The sequence below is a fragment of the Atractosteus spatula genome, chromosome 6, assembly GCF_055471065.1.
Source record: "Atractosteus spatula isolate fAtrSpa1 chromosome 6, fAtrSpa1.hap1, whole genome shotgun sequence".
In the NCBI taxonomy this organism is placed as follows: Eukaryota; Metazoa; Chordata; class Actinopteri; order Semionotiformes; family Lepisosteidae; genus Atractosteus; species Atractosteus spatula.
Genome location: NC_142711.1, coordinates 59,006,907 through 59,025,388, shown reverse-complemented (window position 1 = coordinate 59,025,388; position 18,482 = coordinate 59,006,907). Strand labels below are relative to the sequence as shown.

The window sequence follows — 18,482 nt, the reverse complement described above, 5'->3', positions numbered from 1 at the left end:
TTGCCCATTTTATACAAATGAAATCAGAGACAAGAGAAGACAGCTGCACTTAAATTGACCTGGTGTAAAGAGTCAATTCGGCTACAGTGATCCCAGAGCACCTTGGGAGCAGTAGTCAAGGACTACAAATTGTAAAATTTCAAAGTGTATAAACATTTTGCACACCTATGACCACTTAATACGGTGCTTTTATTTACCTTCCCATATTCTGTTACACTAGTTTAGGCTGCCATTGCAATAACATTTTATCTTCTGATAAGTAACTCATTTACTCAATTTTTATGAAACGTCTTGTGTTAAGGGGTCCCAAGATTTAAAATTTGGGGAGGAAGTGATTAACTGAATCCCTTACACAATATATGGAAATGCCCTTTTGATGGGACGCATTGATAAATAGTTGGGTGATGTTCTTTGTATTGCTATTTTATGAGCATTAAGCTTAGAAAGTTGGCATTAATAGTAATCAACAGGTCCTACTGTGCTCATACAGTATCAATGTATCAGCAGTTAACCTAGATACAGTGTAGGCAGCTGGAAAAAATGTAACCTAAGTAGTTATGAGAGAACATGATAAAGCTATCCAAGTAGACCAACAGCACACTGGTTTTATGTGAGAGTGAGAGTGAAAACCTTTAGACATACCAATCATTCAGGTCCTGAGCTGGACCCTCCTTTGGTTACTTTATGTGAGAGGCACATACACAAGGTGTGCCCCTCTCCTCTTCATTTTAATTTTGTTGTGAGTCCTCCTTTTTCTTCTCTCTACCATGTTTAACTTCATATTTGTTAAGCAGTAATATTATTCAATAAAAAACATTCAAAAAAGACCATCAAAGTCTTGGAAATGAAATACTTCATCTGTTTTTAATCACACTACCAGTTTGGTTTCTATCTTCTTTATTGGTCTTAACAAGAACAGTGATAAGTGCCTGTTTTCTTTTTCAGTAAGCAATAGGAAAGTTGCCTGTCTAATTTGTTTACTATGGATCACACAGAGCATTAGATTGTGGTTGTTGTCGTCAACAGAATATAATATTTCTGATGAGAAAAACATCTTCTTCAAAAAGTCTGAAAATATCACGTTTCTACGTTTATATACAGTACTATACACTATATATATATCATTGAACACATACTGGAAGGCAGCACAGCTGCAGTGAAAGAATTGAATATTCATTTTATAAACTGTATCAGTTATTTACGAATCAAGAGTTCAAGAATTAGCAAAAAAATCACATTTTGTTAAAAGCTTAAATGTACCACTCACATATAGATTATATATTATAGAGTAGATTATACATTATATAGATGACACTGAATCTGATATTTTTTTTATTAATCACACGTTGTCACATACAATTATACAGTATGTTGCTGGAGGCTGGAGGCTGTATCTTACCAAATAATTCTGTTACTACACTATTCAATCACCTAAAGTGATGTAACACAAAAATAAAGGGACTCAAACACTGCATAACATGCTTACATTCTTTGCAATCTGTTCTGAACTGAGAAATCCACATCTGTCATTAGAACAAACATCCTTGTTTTGATCAAAATTTTTAATCATAGGAAATGGAACCATTTTTATGTGGGATGTCTTTTTTCTTATTAATGTCTACATTTTCCCTGTTATGGACTATCATCCCATCTAGGGTGTATTATGCCTTGTCCCGTTGTTGCCGGAATAAGCTCTGACTCCCCCACGCCCCTGTATTGGATAAAACGGTGAGAAAATGGATGGATGTCTACATTTTTCTGTCTGTTGAGAGATGCATTGCAGAAATCAGTTATAGATCATGCCCGAGTCTCACAATTTCTTCAATCAGGAAGTCCACATCTGATTTGTTTGTGGCCGGATTAGAAAAGACACATCGGAAAAAGTTGACATTCTCTCCCAGAGGCTGATAACCAACCATCGTCGTTCCTTCTTCCATCATCTTTGCTTTTATTTTTGGGGCGACCTTTAAAATCAAAGAAGCATAGCTATACATTTATATTGTTTTACAAAGAATTTGGAAGCTAGTTAAAGTTAAATATATAATGGTAGAAAACCGAGGTGTATCAAAGACTTTTGAAAATTTACGTCTACCCACCCTAACTATAGTATCTCACTGCAAAATACTTTTATTTTTTTCTGGTATGCAAAGGAACAGCAATGCACATTATTTTCCATTGAATATTTAAGTCAAACACAGTGCAAGACACTTATCATTTCCCAGTACTGTACAATAATGTCACCATTATTTCAGAGATTTGCATAAAAAACACAATCAGAAAATATATATTAGTTTTTACATTTTACCCATAATTTTCAAGCATTTCAAAGTACAGAATTTAATTTCTTAAAACAATTTAAAAGTTTTTAATTAATTATTTTTAAACTAACATTTGGTAAAACTATGGTTTTTGATGTTACCTTCATGTTACTTAGGCAGGTAAGTAGATACTGTCATTGCCCAAATGTACCATTACTCATTACTACTGTATGTAATGAATGATATACAGTAAATCACAGACATTATAAAGTGAACAATAGTTCTGTTAGTTACCTCGTGAAGTTTCATGTTCCTCTCCACACCATGAGGTGATTGTTTCAGGCTGGGTGGAATGTACCAAAAGCAGACATTACTGTGTTCAGGCTAAAATGCAAAAGGATTTGGTGTTTGAACTTGATGTCGTAATGCACAATACCAAGAAACAATGTTTAGGCAGATTAATCCCAGATCTGTTTTACATAGTAAGCTGTTATTCACTCTGCAGTTAATTGTGGAATACTCTTGGGCGTGTTAATTAAAATTGAAAAGGAAACTTTCTCACTTCACTCTTAAAGACAAGTTCGAAGTCATCCCTTTTCTTCAGTTCATTGTAGAAATGCTGAGCATTTTGCAGACACTTGTTTATTTGTGCCTCAAACCCTTCTGTGCCCTAAAACAGACAGGAACAATTCATCTCCTGCACACCAGAAAGTCATCAGAAGATATCATGTATTTATGTAGAGAAATATCTTATATCCCAATTCATAACCATTTAGGATTTGTTGTTTTAGCATGAGGTCTTGAATATAGCTATAAACACAATGATTAATGAAAACATCATTTTTAGCACGTCAATCTGTGATTTTATTGTTTAGATGTTATTTGAGAACATGAATCAATGTTTTCAAACTTGGATATTCTATTTCAAATCAGACAAAAGTTTTACTTTAAAACGTATCACGCCGGGTTGAAATTCTTTCTGCTGATTTATGACCTGACTCACCACCTCTAAGACAAGGCAGTTACTAAAAACGTGTTATTAGTAAAAATATTTAATGGTAGCTTGCTTATTTCTTGGGTGTGTCAGTTTGGTAGAAAACAAGAATTTTATTAACTTCAAGTGCTGTTCTTGATGTGTAGTGCTATACCCTGTGTGCTTACCTTAGCCTTCCACATCAGCCAGAACTTGAAAACATCAACATGCCTTCCACACTGAATGGCCTTGTCTCCAGTATCATAGGAGACGTCATAGTGTTTGTCAGGCTGAAAGAGATACTCTGCACAGAGCTGATTGCAAGATTGGAGGAGACCCTGCAAAACCACAGACATTCATTACTATAAACAAGCGTGGATTATATAAGAAAAACTACAGTACATACTTTACTGTACTGTGTATGCTGTACAGTGCCTTGCCAAAGTAATTAGAGCCTTGTACAATCTTCACGTTGTTCCCTTAAAGCTTCCCGTCTTAATACTTTGAAGCAGCAATTAATAGTTTTCACTATTAATTGAACCTACTCTGCACATTGAAAGTAAAAATAAAAAAGACAAAAAGAGAAAAATAAAACAGAAAATTAATTAATGTTAAGAAAATTATTACATTGCCCATAAATGAAAACCTTTTTTTGAGGAGGCCTGTTTTAAACAGTTTATAGAAGTAAAAACAGATTGAATAGCTATTTGCATAACTTATCTTCTTCTTGTCTACCTGCACCGCTTTTGCATCATATAGATGCTTCTGAGAAAAACCAAATTCTCTAAAACTGAAACAGAGCAGCAAGCTGAATACAAAAACAAAGATATAACTGCTTTTTTACCTTCTTCCTCACAAGTATTGCAGAACATTGAAGAGGAATGCCCATCATTTTATGAGGATTCCAAGTAACAGAGGTAGCCCTAAAACACATTTTTATAATAACGTTCACTTCAATCCTGTTGTTGTATTGAAATATATTGGGTGGGTTTTTATTTCTACATTTCTGGCTGTCTTTTGAGTCACAATATGATTCTCCTGTGGCTGATAATAAATTAGGTGAAGAGTGGCTTAAACAGCCTTTTTGCATTGACGTGTCTCAAACAATGACACTTAAGAAACGTAACGAGCGAAACCTGATTCCCTTTTGCAAGAGCTACAGGCTTATTAAGTCTTAAAATAAAGTTAAGCATACCACGATCCTTTTTCTTACTTAAGAAAAAAAGGTCTCTTTTGAAATAACAGTAGATATTTACTCATGTTGTTAGTAAAACTACTTATGCAAAAATGGGTACAATGGAGCATAGATGTAAAGAACAAACACTGTAGTGCATTCTTTTTCCTATTATGTAAAAAACTAATTTAGTAGAGTTTTATACGTGTTTTCAGTTTTCAAAATGTAGTGATTCTGTTTTAGGGTCAGATTACACATTTCTAACTGTCTCCACCCCTTAACGTTGTCTTAATGGGTCTATTACATCAGGTGTCATACATGGTGTATTATTTACCTTTCAATTCCCTTTAGTTTTACAGAGTGCTTTTTGGACATTAAAAGGCTGCCTCCCCATGCTGCCTATGGAAGAGAACAAGCAAATATTCATATTTGATCCTGTTTTAATCCTGTGTTCTGTGACTTTAATTTAATCTCTGTTAGGTCATAATGTATTTTTTTTCCAAGGAACAGTTTTCTATTACATGATTTAGAAATATATATATCTTTAATCAATTAATACTGACCATTTCAGACCATTCAAAACTTGAAACTATACTTATTATTCAGTTAAAGGCTCCATTTAGATTTATAACACTGAATCTTTCAGACAACATGCAAATCATAATCTCTATTCAAAACATCTCATATTCAACATCTCTATACAAAACCAGATGCATTATAGGTAATTCTTTATGTGTAGAAAGATTTAAAAAACTGTTAAAAGTGCTTCAAAAACACTTCACAATATGAAATGCATGCACAATAACCTTATGCAAATCACAATGTAGGTATATGATTATTCATAGAAGTTCATAACAAGAACTGTTGAAACTTGACAAGAACTTGTGAATGAAAACCACAAGCAGAACTCCAGGTAGAGAACAGTCCGATGAACGTGATGGAAGCCATCATTAAGTACTTGAAAGCTGACAGTGACTTTTTGTACAGTATATGCAGTTCTGTATATATCCCACGGCAAGGGAGCGCTGGAAAGGACTATGGACCCTGTACAGGGATTAATGATGAACAGCAAGTGGTAGGGTTTGGAGGGACACTCATAATAGCGCAAATCCGCCCACCCTTGCAACGATTGATAACGGACAATCACCGCCGTTCCGCCGTTGTTTTTTGGAGAGTTAATGTGTGAGATGTTTTACTTCTGCGATGTTTTTTTCTGATTAAAGTATATTTTATAAGAAAAAAAAAATGCAGTTCTGTAATAGTGGTTCTGGTATGTTTATATGAAATTCATTTTGCTATATGGTGTTCATGAATGTTATTTTATGTTCTTGTTTAATTAGTATTTTTAGTTAAATGTAAAAGAGACGGGAAACTGAAAGGGTTCTTAGAAAAGTATTTCTAGATTCAGAAGAAGCAACAGGGTGCAATGATGCAAAAAATCTAAAAAAAAAACTTTTGAAATTGTATTTACTGCTCATTTGATTTTATCATGACATTTGAAAAGGCCTTTCTCAATAAAACCAAATCATACAACAATAGTGGATTTTTAGATTTTAGATAAACATGGAGTATGCAGAAGTATGTAGTCGCCCATCTTTTGAAAGAATTATTACTAATTCCAAAACAACAGGGTGCAGCACTGATGTAACTTAAGCATGTTGTATATGGCCTCTTCTTGAAGGATTCACATAAACTATAAATGCCTGAGCGGGCCCTCAGGCATTCTTTCAAATAGGCTCTGTTTCAGGAAAGACCGGTTCAAAGACCAAGGCTGATGTGAGCAAGCGTGCTACAAAAATGAGAAAAACCACATATATTTTGCCAGTGCCATACTGTACATGTCCCCAAAATAAGTATCTTCTATTGAAAAGCTTTATCACCTATTTACTTATGATCCGTCTGTATGCATACTGTATATACATCAGTAATGAACAATATTCACACTGTCTAATAATAGCTGAATAACAAATAATTGAATGAATGCTACATCAAATGCAAATCTTATTAATTCCTGATAATGATATCTAATAAAACAAAAGTTAACAACGAATCACAATTGATATTAAGAAAACTATTTTAAGACAGCATTTTCCTCATTGTAATTAATTATAGCTATTTTGTCATACTTACTATTCCCAAATAATGGGATGTTTGCTCATTTTGGAATTCTTTGAAATGAACAGTAAACACACTTTCATTTTTTAACAGTGGGGCTTTGAAAAGCAGTTTCTCGTTGTATACTTTACAGTTTAAATGTTGTAGTATTTATAATAAAAGAACCAGATAAGTTTAATATATCAGCTATCACTCTTGACTGGTGTTAAACAAGGTAAAAAGCAAATACTGTACATCGACATGCATCCACATGTTGTGTTTTTCACAAACATCTGCAATCTCACTGAGAGGGTCAAAGGCTCCGTACACTGTTGTACCAGCTGTGGCATTAACATAAAATGGAACAGAGCCCTGGGAAAAGAAAATAAATTTGGGGTAAATCAATACTTCATCTGAAGCACACATGACTATTGTCTATTGTCTATGTGACTATTGTATGACTATTTATAGTTTGTTTCCACTGTGTGATCTCTGCTTATCCCAAGTCTTCATCCAACATACGGTACTCAAATCCTTCTTTACTTCTAATGTTTAACACTTAATATTTACATACATCAGATTTTTTTAACTTAAATGTCTATCTGTAGTTCTTAAAATATTCAATGTTTATGGACAATGACTGGAAATAACCCATGTACACAGAATTGTAATTTAACTGAATTCTATTATAGACGTCGGCAAAACTTTAAAACATTGTTCGTTGTAAAGGAGTCTGATATTAACCTCAATGTACAAAACAGACCTTTTCTTGTTCATAAATGGTTTCTCTGTGACAAAGCTTGTTAGTATTGTTTATCTGATTCCAATCTGTCTTTACGTAAGGTAACATCAACATATTGTTGGTACGTTAACATATTTATAATTTAATAAAGCATTTCAATCTGTTCATAACGAAACAACCAAGAATCTGTTTTGGTGTAAATTGAGTAGAGTAAGTCACCTACCATGACCTTTGCTTTCAGAATACTGGACTCCAGTTCACTGGGAATCATCTTTCCTCTTTAAAAATATATGAAAAAGATTATTTTTAATCTATCATCTTATCTGTTACCAGTGTCTTCTGTTTTATAACTACAGATTCTATTTTTGCTAACAAACAAAGCATACTGTTAACAAATCCAATAGCTGTTTGCAACATAATACAGTAAGTGGACAGCATGTAGTATCCATGGACAGAAGAGAGATGGTTAAAATAACAGCAGGCAACATGTACCTCATTTGCACTGACTGGATTGTAATTAAAGACACAATGGTCATTTCATTATCGGCATGTTGTTGCGTTTGCAACATTTTCATGCATAATCGTTGAGATGAAACATTTTATGTTTCATTTTTATGAGGCCAATATAAATTATCAATATGAATTAAGTAAATCTGGAAAATCCAAAATGTGAACAAGAATTGATCTTGTTTATGTGTGTGTTTTTGTGAAAACTGTTATACTTTACCTAACATACTATAATTATTTACAGTATATACTGTATCTCCTGTGTCTGACAAAGAGATTACCACATTACCCAGATCATTTAACCTGTATCATTGCTACACATCATGTAAAACCTGAGAGGCTTTAAAATCTAATGAATAAATAATGTTAAATTAATTGTTATGTTGTTACAATACTTGTTCTTTACCTCTCATCACATTTGACCATGAACACATTTTCAGTTCCAATTCCAAGGACTGCTGCTGCTTTCCTGATAGAATAGTGACTCTAAAAGAAAAAAGGAGGGGTAAAAAATGTTACATTTGACGTCCAGCAGAAGAATTAGCATATGACAAAATATTGAAAATACAGCCATATAAAGTTCATTATTCTATTTAAAATATTTTGTTGCCCATGTACGATAAATATTTTTTTATAGATCATTATTTTGTAGCATTTATTAAAAGCTTGAAACTATTTAAATATTAATTGACCCTTTGTTTAATTTATTTACGGTAATTTACAACATTTTGGACTGTTAAATAACTTAAAGATCCTATCCAAATTTGAACTACCTGCAAACTGGTTTCTCTTTTATTGAAGCTTGCAATTGAAATTGAAATGTTCAAAAAGTCAAGAGAATGTATTTTTTAGAAGCGACAAAGATTTTTATCCTTTTTCATAGAGTTTAGTGTAGTTAAGCATTAACAGTAAAGGCGTTTGCCAATCTTTACATTTCCTACCTGTAACTGTTTATTTCTTGTCTATATAGTATACTGTAAAAACTCACCCCTTGTGGTAACATAGCTTTGGGTTCCTTCTCACATCAAACACTCATAACTGCACTGTAGATTAAAGATCCTGAAGTTTTCTTGGTTTAAAATTGAGAGGCATATGCAAACTAAGGCTGAACTATGTTTGCCTTTCCAATTTTGTGTTAATTCAGATATTACTTGGGATATCAGGCTCGACTACAAGTTTTTGCAAGAACAGAAAAGTGAACAAACAAGTCAACAAGTCAACAAGAGAGATTACATGTTCTGAAGTAAATAACGCCAGTCTGGGGACAGCAGCCATTCCCTTTGTCTTCACTTCAGGGAAAAAATGATAACGTGCAAGTAATACACTGTAAAGATTAGATATTGATCCACCTGAAGAAAAAATAATAAGAGTACAATTTACATATACTAACAAAATAGCAAGACATTCCTTATCCCAAATATTGTGTTCTTCAAAGGTATTTGGACAATGAGGTCCAAACTGGCAGTATCACGCTTACAATATTACTGTCTCTCATAAACATGACTTTTGGTATAAGTACAACTCCCAATGATTTTATTTGTAATAAACACAATTCTACCCTCTTGCATCAATGAATAATACTTAAAATTGACTGGTGTTAATTTTTTAATTTGGAAGGACCATTTATTTTCGCATATTTAGCTTATAGGTCTTTTGTGGGTCAGGTGTTTTTGTTGGCTAGATTTTTTTTTTGTATTTTTTTGTGGTAATGTTACTGAGCAATAAAAATGTTCCCAAATTCAGAAAAATCAACAATCTGGCTAAGAAAAACATTTGAATTTGATGACAGAAAAATAATATTTTCTGTCAAGGAAAACCACTGAAACAACTGTCAGTAAAACCGCAGAGTTTGAGGTGAAGGATCAACATACTGTAGGAGAGCAGAAGCTATACTACAAGATGTAAGCCTCTCATTGGCACCAAGAGCATAAAAATGATGGAAAGTTTAAACATGGAGAAAGAAAGAAACTGCAGAAGCTCCCAATTTCATCTTTATTGAAATTGAACTAATATGTCAGTATGACTCAAAACACACCACCAACGTAACATTCAGCAGGAGAAAAAAGAAGAACGTCTAAGACTGCCTAAGTCAATCTCCAGATTTAAAATGAACTGAGACTGAATTTTTCATGTTTCATCTTTCAAGTCAGAACACTCCAAGAACAGGTATGAACACAAAGTAGCTGCAGCAGGTGCTTAAGATAAGATAAGATCACTTTATTAGCCATATACAATTTCTTGCATTAGGAATTTGTCTTTTTGCATTCCCCAGATTGCTCTCCGTGAGACACAGACACACAGACAGGAGAGAAGCTTGGGGTCAGAGCACAAGGTCAGACATTGTACAGCATTCCTGGAGCAGTTGGTGTTAAGGGCCTTGCTCAGGGGCCCAACAGAGTAGGATTCCTCTGCCGGCCATGGGTTATGAGCCAGCAACCTTCCAGCAACAGGCACAGACCCTTAGCCACAGTGCCAGCTCTCCGCCTGAGAAGTGGCACTGAAAGCTCCTGAGATGATTCATCATAGTGTTTGGGGTGCTCAGACTTTATGCAGTTATTGTCTAAAAGGAATATGCAACCAAAAACTGACTATTACAATCTGAAATTTACTTGAACTGAATTGTGTCCCAATATTTATGATCACTTGAAATCAGTGTGTTGAACACACTTACTAAGTACCAAGTACATTTTTGTTCTAGGATGATCATACGATCAGATTTACACACGGAATTACCCAAAAATAAAATGTACATTTTATTACTGTTCTTATTGGATGTATTGTTGGGAACGGACCAAAGAAAAGTGATAAATCTATCCCAGCTGCATAGGGCACAAGGTTGGATGAAGCACATAATGGCTTGCAAATCCAGAAACATGTTTAAAAGCAGGCGTACCTGGGGAGAAAATGCCATCCCTTTCTTCTGCAGGCCATCCAATCTTTTCTTGCATTTTCTTGAGAAGGACTTCCTCCATGAGAATGAAAACTGGTGATATTTCAAATGTAAATCTATAAAAAGACCAAACACCCTTACTGTACATCTTTACTTTATTATTTTGTAAGATCAAATAAACTTAGGGAGCCATATAAAATAGATGTGGAATAAACCAATACACAGAGAAATAACACCATAGACTGCTTAAAATATTGTGTGAGATGAAATTATTAGCTTTTTCAGCCCCTCTAACCTCTAACCTCTAATATCTAACCTTTACATACATACAGTCTTTAATTAATTTGGAAAATAAAAACATACTGTAAGAAGGGTTACAGATGAGAGGAGGTCATTTAGACACACTAGCACATTTGGTTGTCAGTAGTTAATTGATCCAATGATCATTTTCAGTTCTTTCATGAAAGAAGTCAGGATATTGGCTTCAACTACATTTCTGGTTAGAAAAGTTCTCATTAGCCAAACTGGAAAAATATCGATTGAAAAATAACAGCACGTGCAGAGATTTCAAAAACACTCATCAACATACATGTTTGTGTTGGCTGCAGATGTCAGCCATTCACCTGCTAAGCCAATAATGTCAAGTCCAGAAGAAAGCTGATTGAAAAACCGGGGATGACCTGTGAACCAGCAAATAAAATATCAGCTTTTGCCACAAACTTCCCATAAATTAACAAAATTTGAAAATGACCCATTAAGGTATTCTGATAAGTCAAATTATAACTGGTATCTGTTTACTCTTCTGAGAAGTATAACACAGTATTATAAACAGATCCATTTGGAGTACTGTGTAAACTGCTAGAGCATATAACATAATAAATACCTAGCTGAGCCCACACATTCTTGCTTTCTTCCATGTACTCACTAAAACCATTATTTACCCTTCTGTTTTTAAGAATTTAATTTTAACCATTATATACAGTACTGTATTACAGAACATGGAAGGACAAAATTACAGATTGAACTGGAACTTAATCTCTTTGGATAAGACATTGTATTTTATTTTCATATAAGCAAATCTTTACCTGTTTTGACACCATATTTTAAGGTGTCTCTGCAATCAACCAAAACTTGTTCTAAATTTTCTGGTTGGTCTGGAAGATCCAGACTGAACCCTTCCAGACCTTCTTTCAGCTGATGTGGATAGTGGAAGTCAAGGACTTTGGAACTTCTGTCAAAGGACTTCTTGACGTAGCTGAGAAGAATATTGACCACTTCAAGAAGGAAATGCTTAGTTGGTTCCTCACCATTTTTTGTGGGCAATAAATCTAAAAAGAAACCGTGAGTTACTATACATTTCATATGGTGGTATGCCTTGTTAACAGCTACACAAATAACAACGACATTTGGCTAGAAATATGAATACCATTTGGTTGAGAGATTTCTGATATTAGACTCACGATGTTACCAAATATCATCTCCATTCAACAAACAGTAATGAAGAACAGTAAAAAAATATATGAGGTCACTGATGAATTTCTGCTTTCCTTTATTAACATATTTCAGCTGTTAAAAAACATTAACCTCATCATCAGATGTTTTAATGAAAGTTTAGTAAAAAATGCCCAAAAAAAACTTCTTTCAGATAACACTTACCATGTTATGAAAGTAACATGCTAACTGATGAAGATCCCAAGAAAGTACTGTTTTAACTCAAATGCAGCTTCTAAATCCAGAAGTTTGTTTCGATTTAACCAGCATGACTAGATCACCAGTCTACAGTATATGCAGATCAGCTACAATGCTGATAATAGTTAGTATACAGGTTGATAATTCTCTTTCCTTCCTGCAAAACTCAGATAAATAAATTTAAATATATATTATACCCAGAATGAGATACAGGTTCAGCAATTTGTATGTTTTTTTACTTGTCCCAGACTTGAACTTCCTTATGAAAATATCCTATTTTATCTGTCCAAAAGAGTGGGCTATATCTTTCCATTTTATTTTCAACTAGGATTGTAATTTGTCAATACTTCCAATGAAAAAAATAAATAAAAATATTATTTTTGGTAATTTTTCTACATGTAAATATAGAGTAATCTAAACCATCAACTTTGTGAAAAAATTGTATTAAAAGACTTTGAGAGAACAGTATCCTGTGCAAATTCTAAACTTAGCTCATTCTGGTTTCCATAGTATTAAGCAATCTAGAGCACAAATACAAGTATAACTTTATAAAAACAGGAGAATTGTGACTGTTCTTAATTTTCTGTAGCTATTGCAACTTACATCTTTTAAGTAGCTACAGCATAAACATATTTTTAAATTTCTATTTATGTTGGTTTTGTGAAATGCTTATAGACAACATCATTTAAATAATTTAACTGAGCTCAGGTTTTTCAGCAAGTTGAAGGTTGTGACAGACGGCAAGACAGTATTACAGAAAGGGTATACTCTGGGTGCAGGGTGTGGAAAGATTCATACTGTACATCTTGTAAACTTGCCAAATCGATATTGCTTTAACAGAAAGCTATGGGACTGTTGTTGGATCACCTGAGTTTACCCAGAGTTGATAGCTAGCAGCTGTTTTTTATTGTCTCTGGAATTTTGTGAATAAAAGGGTGTGGCAGACGTATCTCCTGCTCTTTTTGTTATGTTTATTGCCATTCCATGAGGAGCATGAAATCTCAAATGTCATGTACTGTAGTACAGCTAGGGCTTTAACAGAGGAAATGGAAACTTTGTACTCTCTCCAAGTGCCTAACTTAATTTTTTGTAAACAACTGCCTGTTCTTTGATGTAAATGAAATACATCTAAGCTGAGCAGTCACAAGTGATTGTTGTATTTTGTTATTTTATGTAATAAACTTTAAAAAATTAAACTTGAAATTTCAATTTGTTTTGCAAAGGTGAATCAATAGTACAGTATATGGCAATTCTTTGCACTTTAGTTATATTTCATTAAAATTGTCTGAGATATCATTGTTTTGATTGACAATGCATATTTCCTTTATGTGCTCATTTCAGCAATAAAATTTCACATAAAAGTAGGAGAAGAAATACTTGTCTTGCCCTATGACATATATTCATGATTTAAATAACTGCCTTACCTGTACTGTAAATGGTGGAGAAATTTTTGGTTCCATTAACAACACAGTCATTTTCAATGCAGATAGCATCTTGTCTGTTTTCTCCCCATATTGATTCTGCTTTGTTGCTTTCTTCTGAAATTGATGTATATACCGTGGAAAATGTCAGAAGGTCACTTTTCATTTTAGAAAGTATAGAAATAAGTAAAAAAATAACATACATAGCCATTATAAGGTATGTAAGGGGATGTGAGCACAGCCTTGGTCTTAATGAATGTTACAGTCCTAGAAAGACACTCTCTATAATCTTTTGATAGTTGCCCACATGAACATTTAGCACCTACAGTGACACTGACAGGGCTATGTCAGTACAGTATATACCTTCACTATGTTATTTTTCTATTCCGTCCTTTGGAATTGGAAGCTTTGCTGGCAAAGTTAGGGACAAGAAAGACTACATTAAAGACTTTTATCCACTTTCTTTAACATCATTTAGCACACACCCTTAAAAAGCCTCAGGTGATACAGACTAATCAATTGTAACAGTTAGGAATTATTGTTCAACACAGTCTGGCCTTTTCTGTTTTTTTCCTCTGAAGTAGGGAAGGGACTGTCAATAAGAAAATATTTTTTTAAGACCCTGAACTGACCTTTTGGGTCCAGATACGGCTGATTAGACCCATACAAAGATACACTTTTGACAAAATTCAAGTTGATCTTTTTTCTTTACAAAGAAAGTAGTTTTGGACCCTCTCTAATACATACAGTCACTGTTCTAGATCTGTAAATAATTGACTCCTCAAACGCAAACTAAGAAGCAGCTTGAGGAGCCCATTCAGTAGCCTCAATCCCAAGTTTCCTTGAGGAAGATCCACAGCCAGTTGGTGCTCCAGAAAGTGTCCATACCAGCAAACCCCTGAACAGACAATAATCTGAAGACGCCACTTACATATGAGAAACCTGAACCCCAGCAATGCTATGTCTGGGCATGCCAACGTTCAACCATAATGTAATGTGACATACAGGAAGGGTACAGTATGTCACACGGGATTCTCTGTTTTTGTTCCAGGAAGTTGAAAATAATATATTGTTATTGTTTGACTCAAGATAACATGTTGTGCCTCACTTTTTCTTTAATCCTGATATTTCATATCTGATATTTGATTGTCTTAGCACTATTCTTAATTTGAATTATTTACCATCAAAATAAACATTTAATTGAAATATTTAACTGTTAAGTTAACAAGAGTGTCCATTCTAAGATAAAACTGTTTCTCTGAGCTTAGAATTCTAAATAATCACTTTGTGACTCTGACTCTCGAGTTTAGAATCCCCTTCGGCGTATATTATATAAAGTCAATGTGTAGAAAATACTGGAAAGTACACAGACCAAATGCCTAGTAAAATGGTTATCTTTACTGAAAGCCCTAAAATGTCTGAAACGCATTCCTTCCTTGAACCATAAAATAAATGATATTCAACTATTTTTAATTAATTTATTTTATCAATCTTTGTGTACCACTTTGTTTTTGTCTTTGCTCCTGTGGCATCAATCAGTCAGTGAAATCTAAAATGATTTATTCTATTACATACAGTAAGTGAAGCTGTGGTAATGTACACATTAGGGTGCTAAAATGCTCTTATTTTAACTTTAAAAGTCAGTTAGTAAATGTAAAAGCTACAGTTGGGTATTAAAATATAGAAATTGTAACAATGTTAATGGTCTATTTTTTTTGCACCAATCTGTTCATCTAACATTACAAATAATACAGATTTAATTTGTGCTGTATGTCATTTTTCATCTCCTTAAAAATGTCCAGAAGTGTATTGAGGGATTTTAATATCCAATAACTACTGCAGGACTTTACATTTACAGCTGAAATACTTTAGATTTTTTTTTTTAAGTTTTAATACTTTAGCTCTTTTTTAGTTGCATAGCAAACAAAAATGGTCAAAATTGACTTACCTTTCATTATGCATAAAAATGTCCCCAGAATGTAATTTCACAACTGTCATCATACTTTTTTAAACTTCCAACAGTTTGTATACATTTTAAACACGTTTAAACTGCAAACAGGTTTTCATAAAATGATACGTTTGTGACAAAAAATGTGTGTCCTAAGATTAATTTAAATAGGGATTCTGACGTTATTTTTAGTTTAAATATTTTTACATAGTTTACCATTACTGTTCAATTCTCAGTTTATTTAATATGAAATATTAAATATTACATTTTAGAAAACCATTAAAGTTTCAATGAAAAAGAGGCCCAATTAGATGTATCTTAGCATGTTTATACAATATAGTTTAATTTAAAGATTGGTAGAGCTTAACTGAAGATATGTTATAAAAATATGAGTTACTATAGAAAAAAGTCAGAAACACCACCTAATGCAAAACACATACTATACAAAATTAATACTAACTGGAATGGTTAACCTACTTGTTAAATGCTTGTCAGATTTCACTTTTTCCATGTTGAAGATCTTCTTTTTTTTTGTCAAAAAAAAGTCCTTTTCCTGTTTTTCCAGAGAAGTATTCATTGATAGGATTGAGGTTTACTGTTTTGATGACTGTCAGTATGCCTTAAATAAGGTTAAGAAAACAAGGCGGAGTCATTTTTACCTTAAAGTGAAAGACCACAAAGTACACAACTGTATATGGGCTTGAAAAATAGTTTCAAATTGCATATAGTCAACAGCTTTATACAGGTTATAGAGCATGTGTATGGTCACATACATGTATACAGAAACTAATGGAATTATCATAGCAGATTTTCCTTTTTTTAATTTGTATATGTAATGTAACAGCTCACGCCCACAAAAGTAGTAAAGCTTTAATAGTTAAAATGTAAATATGATATTCTGCATTGTTATCAATAGAAACTAATTTTAACATAATTGAATCTTGTTAACTGTTTTTTCTAGGGCTGCTTTACTGAATATTTCTATAGGCAAGCATCATAAAGGAGATATTTCAGATATCACAATAACACACAGAACATTGAGAAAGGGTTACTTATCAGAACAAAACAAAAAACAGGACGTAAAAATATATATCAAAAGATGAAAATCTCTTTTTTATTTTATATAACGGAGTACTGTATACATATGCTGATAAAATCTGGTTTAATACAGTACTGTATAGTACAAAATTACAGTATATATATGTACAGCATATCGATGTTTCAGTTAAAACACCATAACCAGAATGTAAAGAATAACGTCCAGAACACCAGAACACGCCCTGTCAGAACACCAGATTCTAATTGACTCCTTATTGACACTTCATTGGTAGTACAATACTCAATACTAATTAAAATTAACTAAAACATATTGTAGAAGGAAATTAAACAATTATCAATCAGGCAAGAAGTAGCTCTTTGTTAAACTTTGTAGCTTAAACTATTTAGGACATATTTCAAAATGATTCATAATGTGGTAATCATATTTTTAATATTCTGTTCTGCTATGAGGCTTATTTATTCTATGTCCATAAATTTTAATATTTCTTATGTTTTTCATCCTACTTTGATGTTTTGGCAACTGGTGATGTTAAATCTTGTCTAATTGCACTTGTGCTCAGAAATATCTGTTTTAACTGGCCATGCAGTGTAGGACCTCCAATGAAAAATAACTCACAAGGAAACTTTCTCATGTGTGCATACTATTCATCCATCTATCCAGCCACTACATTCTCCTTACTTGTTTGAGATTTCTAACTATAGTAAAAATAGAGAACCTTTTATGAGCTCTATTAAATGATGCAGGAGCTGTCACAGTATTATCCTGATATGATTTTATGAGTTTTTAGTACCATGCATATACTGTACAGTATATACTGCATATACAAATCAAAATTAATAATTATGAAATATAAAATATACTGTAAAGCAAAATCTGTGTAATGTACTAATTCACAAGAGATTATTGCCATTTCTCAAGTGAATCAACAGGTCTTACTGGCATTTTATTGCAAATGTCTTTTTCCAGCAAATGTCCCATTTTCAAGCATCAGACCCCAACGTTTTAGCCATTCTCTCATTTACCATAAACAGTGCGTTGTCATCTCCTTTTGCTTGTTTCTTCTGCAATAAAGTCCAAGAGCTTTGGTGCAGCTAGATGATCATTATTTCCACTCTTGTCAAACTGATCTCTCTCTCAATTCCAAAACCTGCCATGCATGTTATTTTCTGTGAAGTACTGGCATTCCTTCTGGAGTGCATCCTGCCTTGTCCCTGTTCTTGCTAGGTGAGGCTCTGGCTCTCCCCACAACCCTGTACTGGAAAAACCAGTTTACAAAGCGGAGGGATGTATATGTAATCTAGGATGGATATACTGTAGGTACAGTATTCTGAATCAATTCTATGTTACAAAACCAACTTTTCACATAAGACCATGACATGGAGAAATGGAATGACACTGCACCTTTCAAAGTAGATAAGCTGTGTTATTACTATAGTTTAGCAAATGTTTCCTGGCAAAAAAACCCACAAGCTTTGTCTTAGTATAGGCAGTTTTCTTTTTTGCTCTGTGGATTTTTGCTCTTAGATGGCATTTGGATTCCTTTGTTGGTGTTTGTTTACTTCCAAAAGCAAAAAACAACATTTGTTATAGTATCATATTCTTACTCCATCCATGATTCCCTTGAGAGATACAGAACTTGCTACCCTAATCCCCAAGAAAATGTGTGTTTTTGCTAAAAGGAGTCATTATGTTGCCTCAGTTAATGAAGCAGTTCATTTTTTATTGA

General features: G+C 33.3%; 1 protein-coding gene across 1 annotated transcript; it reads right to left on the bottom strand.

The window, feature by feature from the left end:
• Nucleotides 1-1,687: 1,687 nt before the first annotated feature.
• Nucleotides 1,688-16,207, bottom strand: gad3 (glutamate decarboxylase 3). The gene is made up of 15 exons (XM_088918811.1): nucleotides 16,174-16,207; nucleotides 13,752-13,865; nucleotides 11,724-11,966; nucleotides 11,228-11,318; nucleotides 10,642-10,754; nucleotides 8,982-9,097; nucleotides 8,155-8,234; nucleotides 7,465-7,519; nucleotides 6,755-6,871; nucleotides 4,740-4,804; nucleotides 4,076-4,154; nucleotides 3,420-3,569; nucleotides 2,821-2,928; nucleotides 2,553-2,642; nucleotides 1,688-1,964 (listed from the first exon to the last, which is right to left on the bottom strand). The coding sequence occupies exons 1-15, from the start codon at nucleotides 16,205-16,207 to the stop codon at nucleotides 1,791-1,793; spliced, it is 1,629 nt and encodes a 542-aa protein (XP_088774937.1). The 3' UTR covers nucleotides 1,688-1,790.
• Between the last annotated feature and the right edge of the window lie 2,275 nt (nucleotides 16,208-18,482).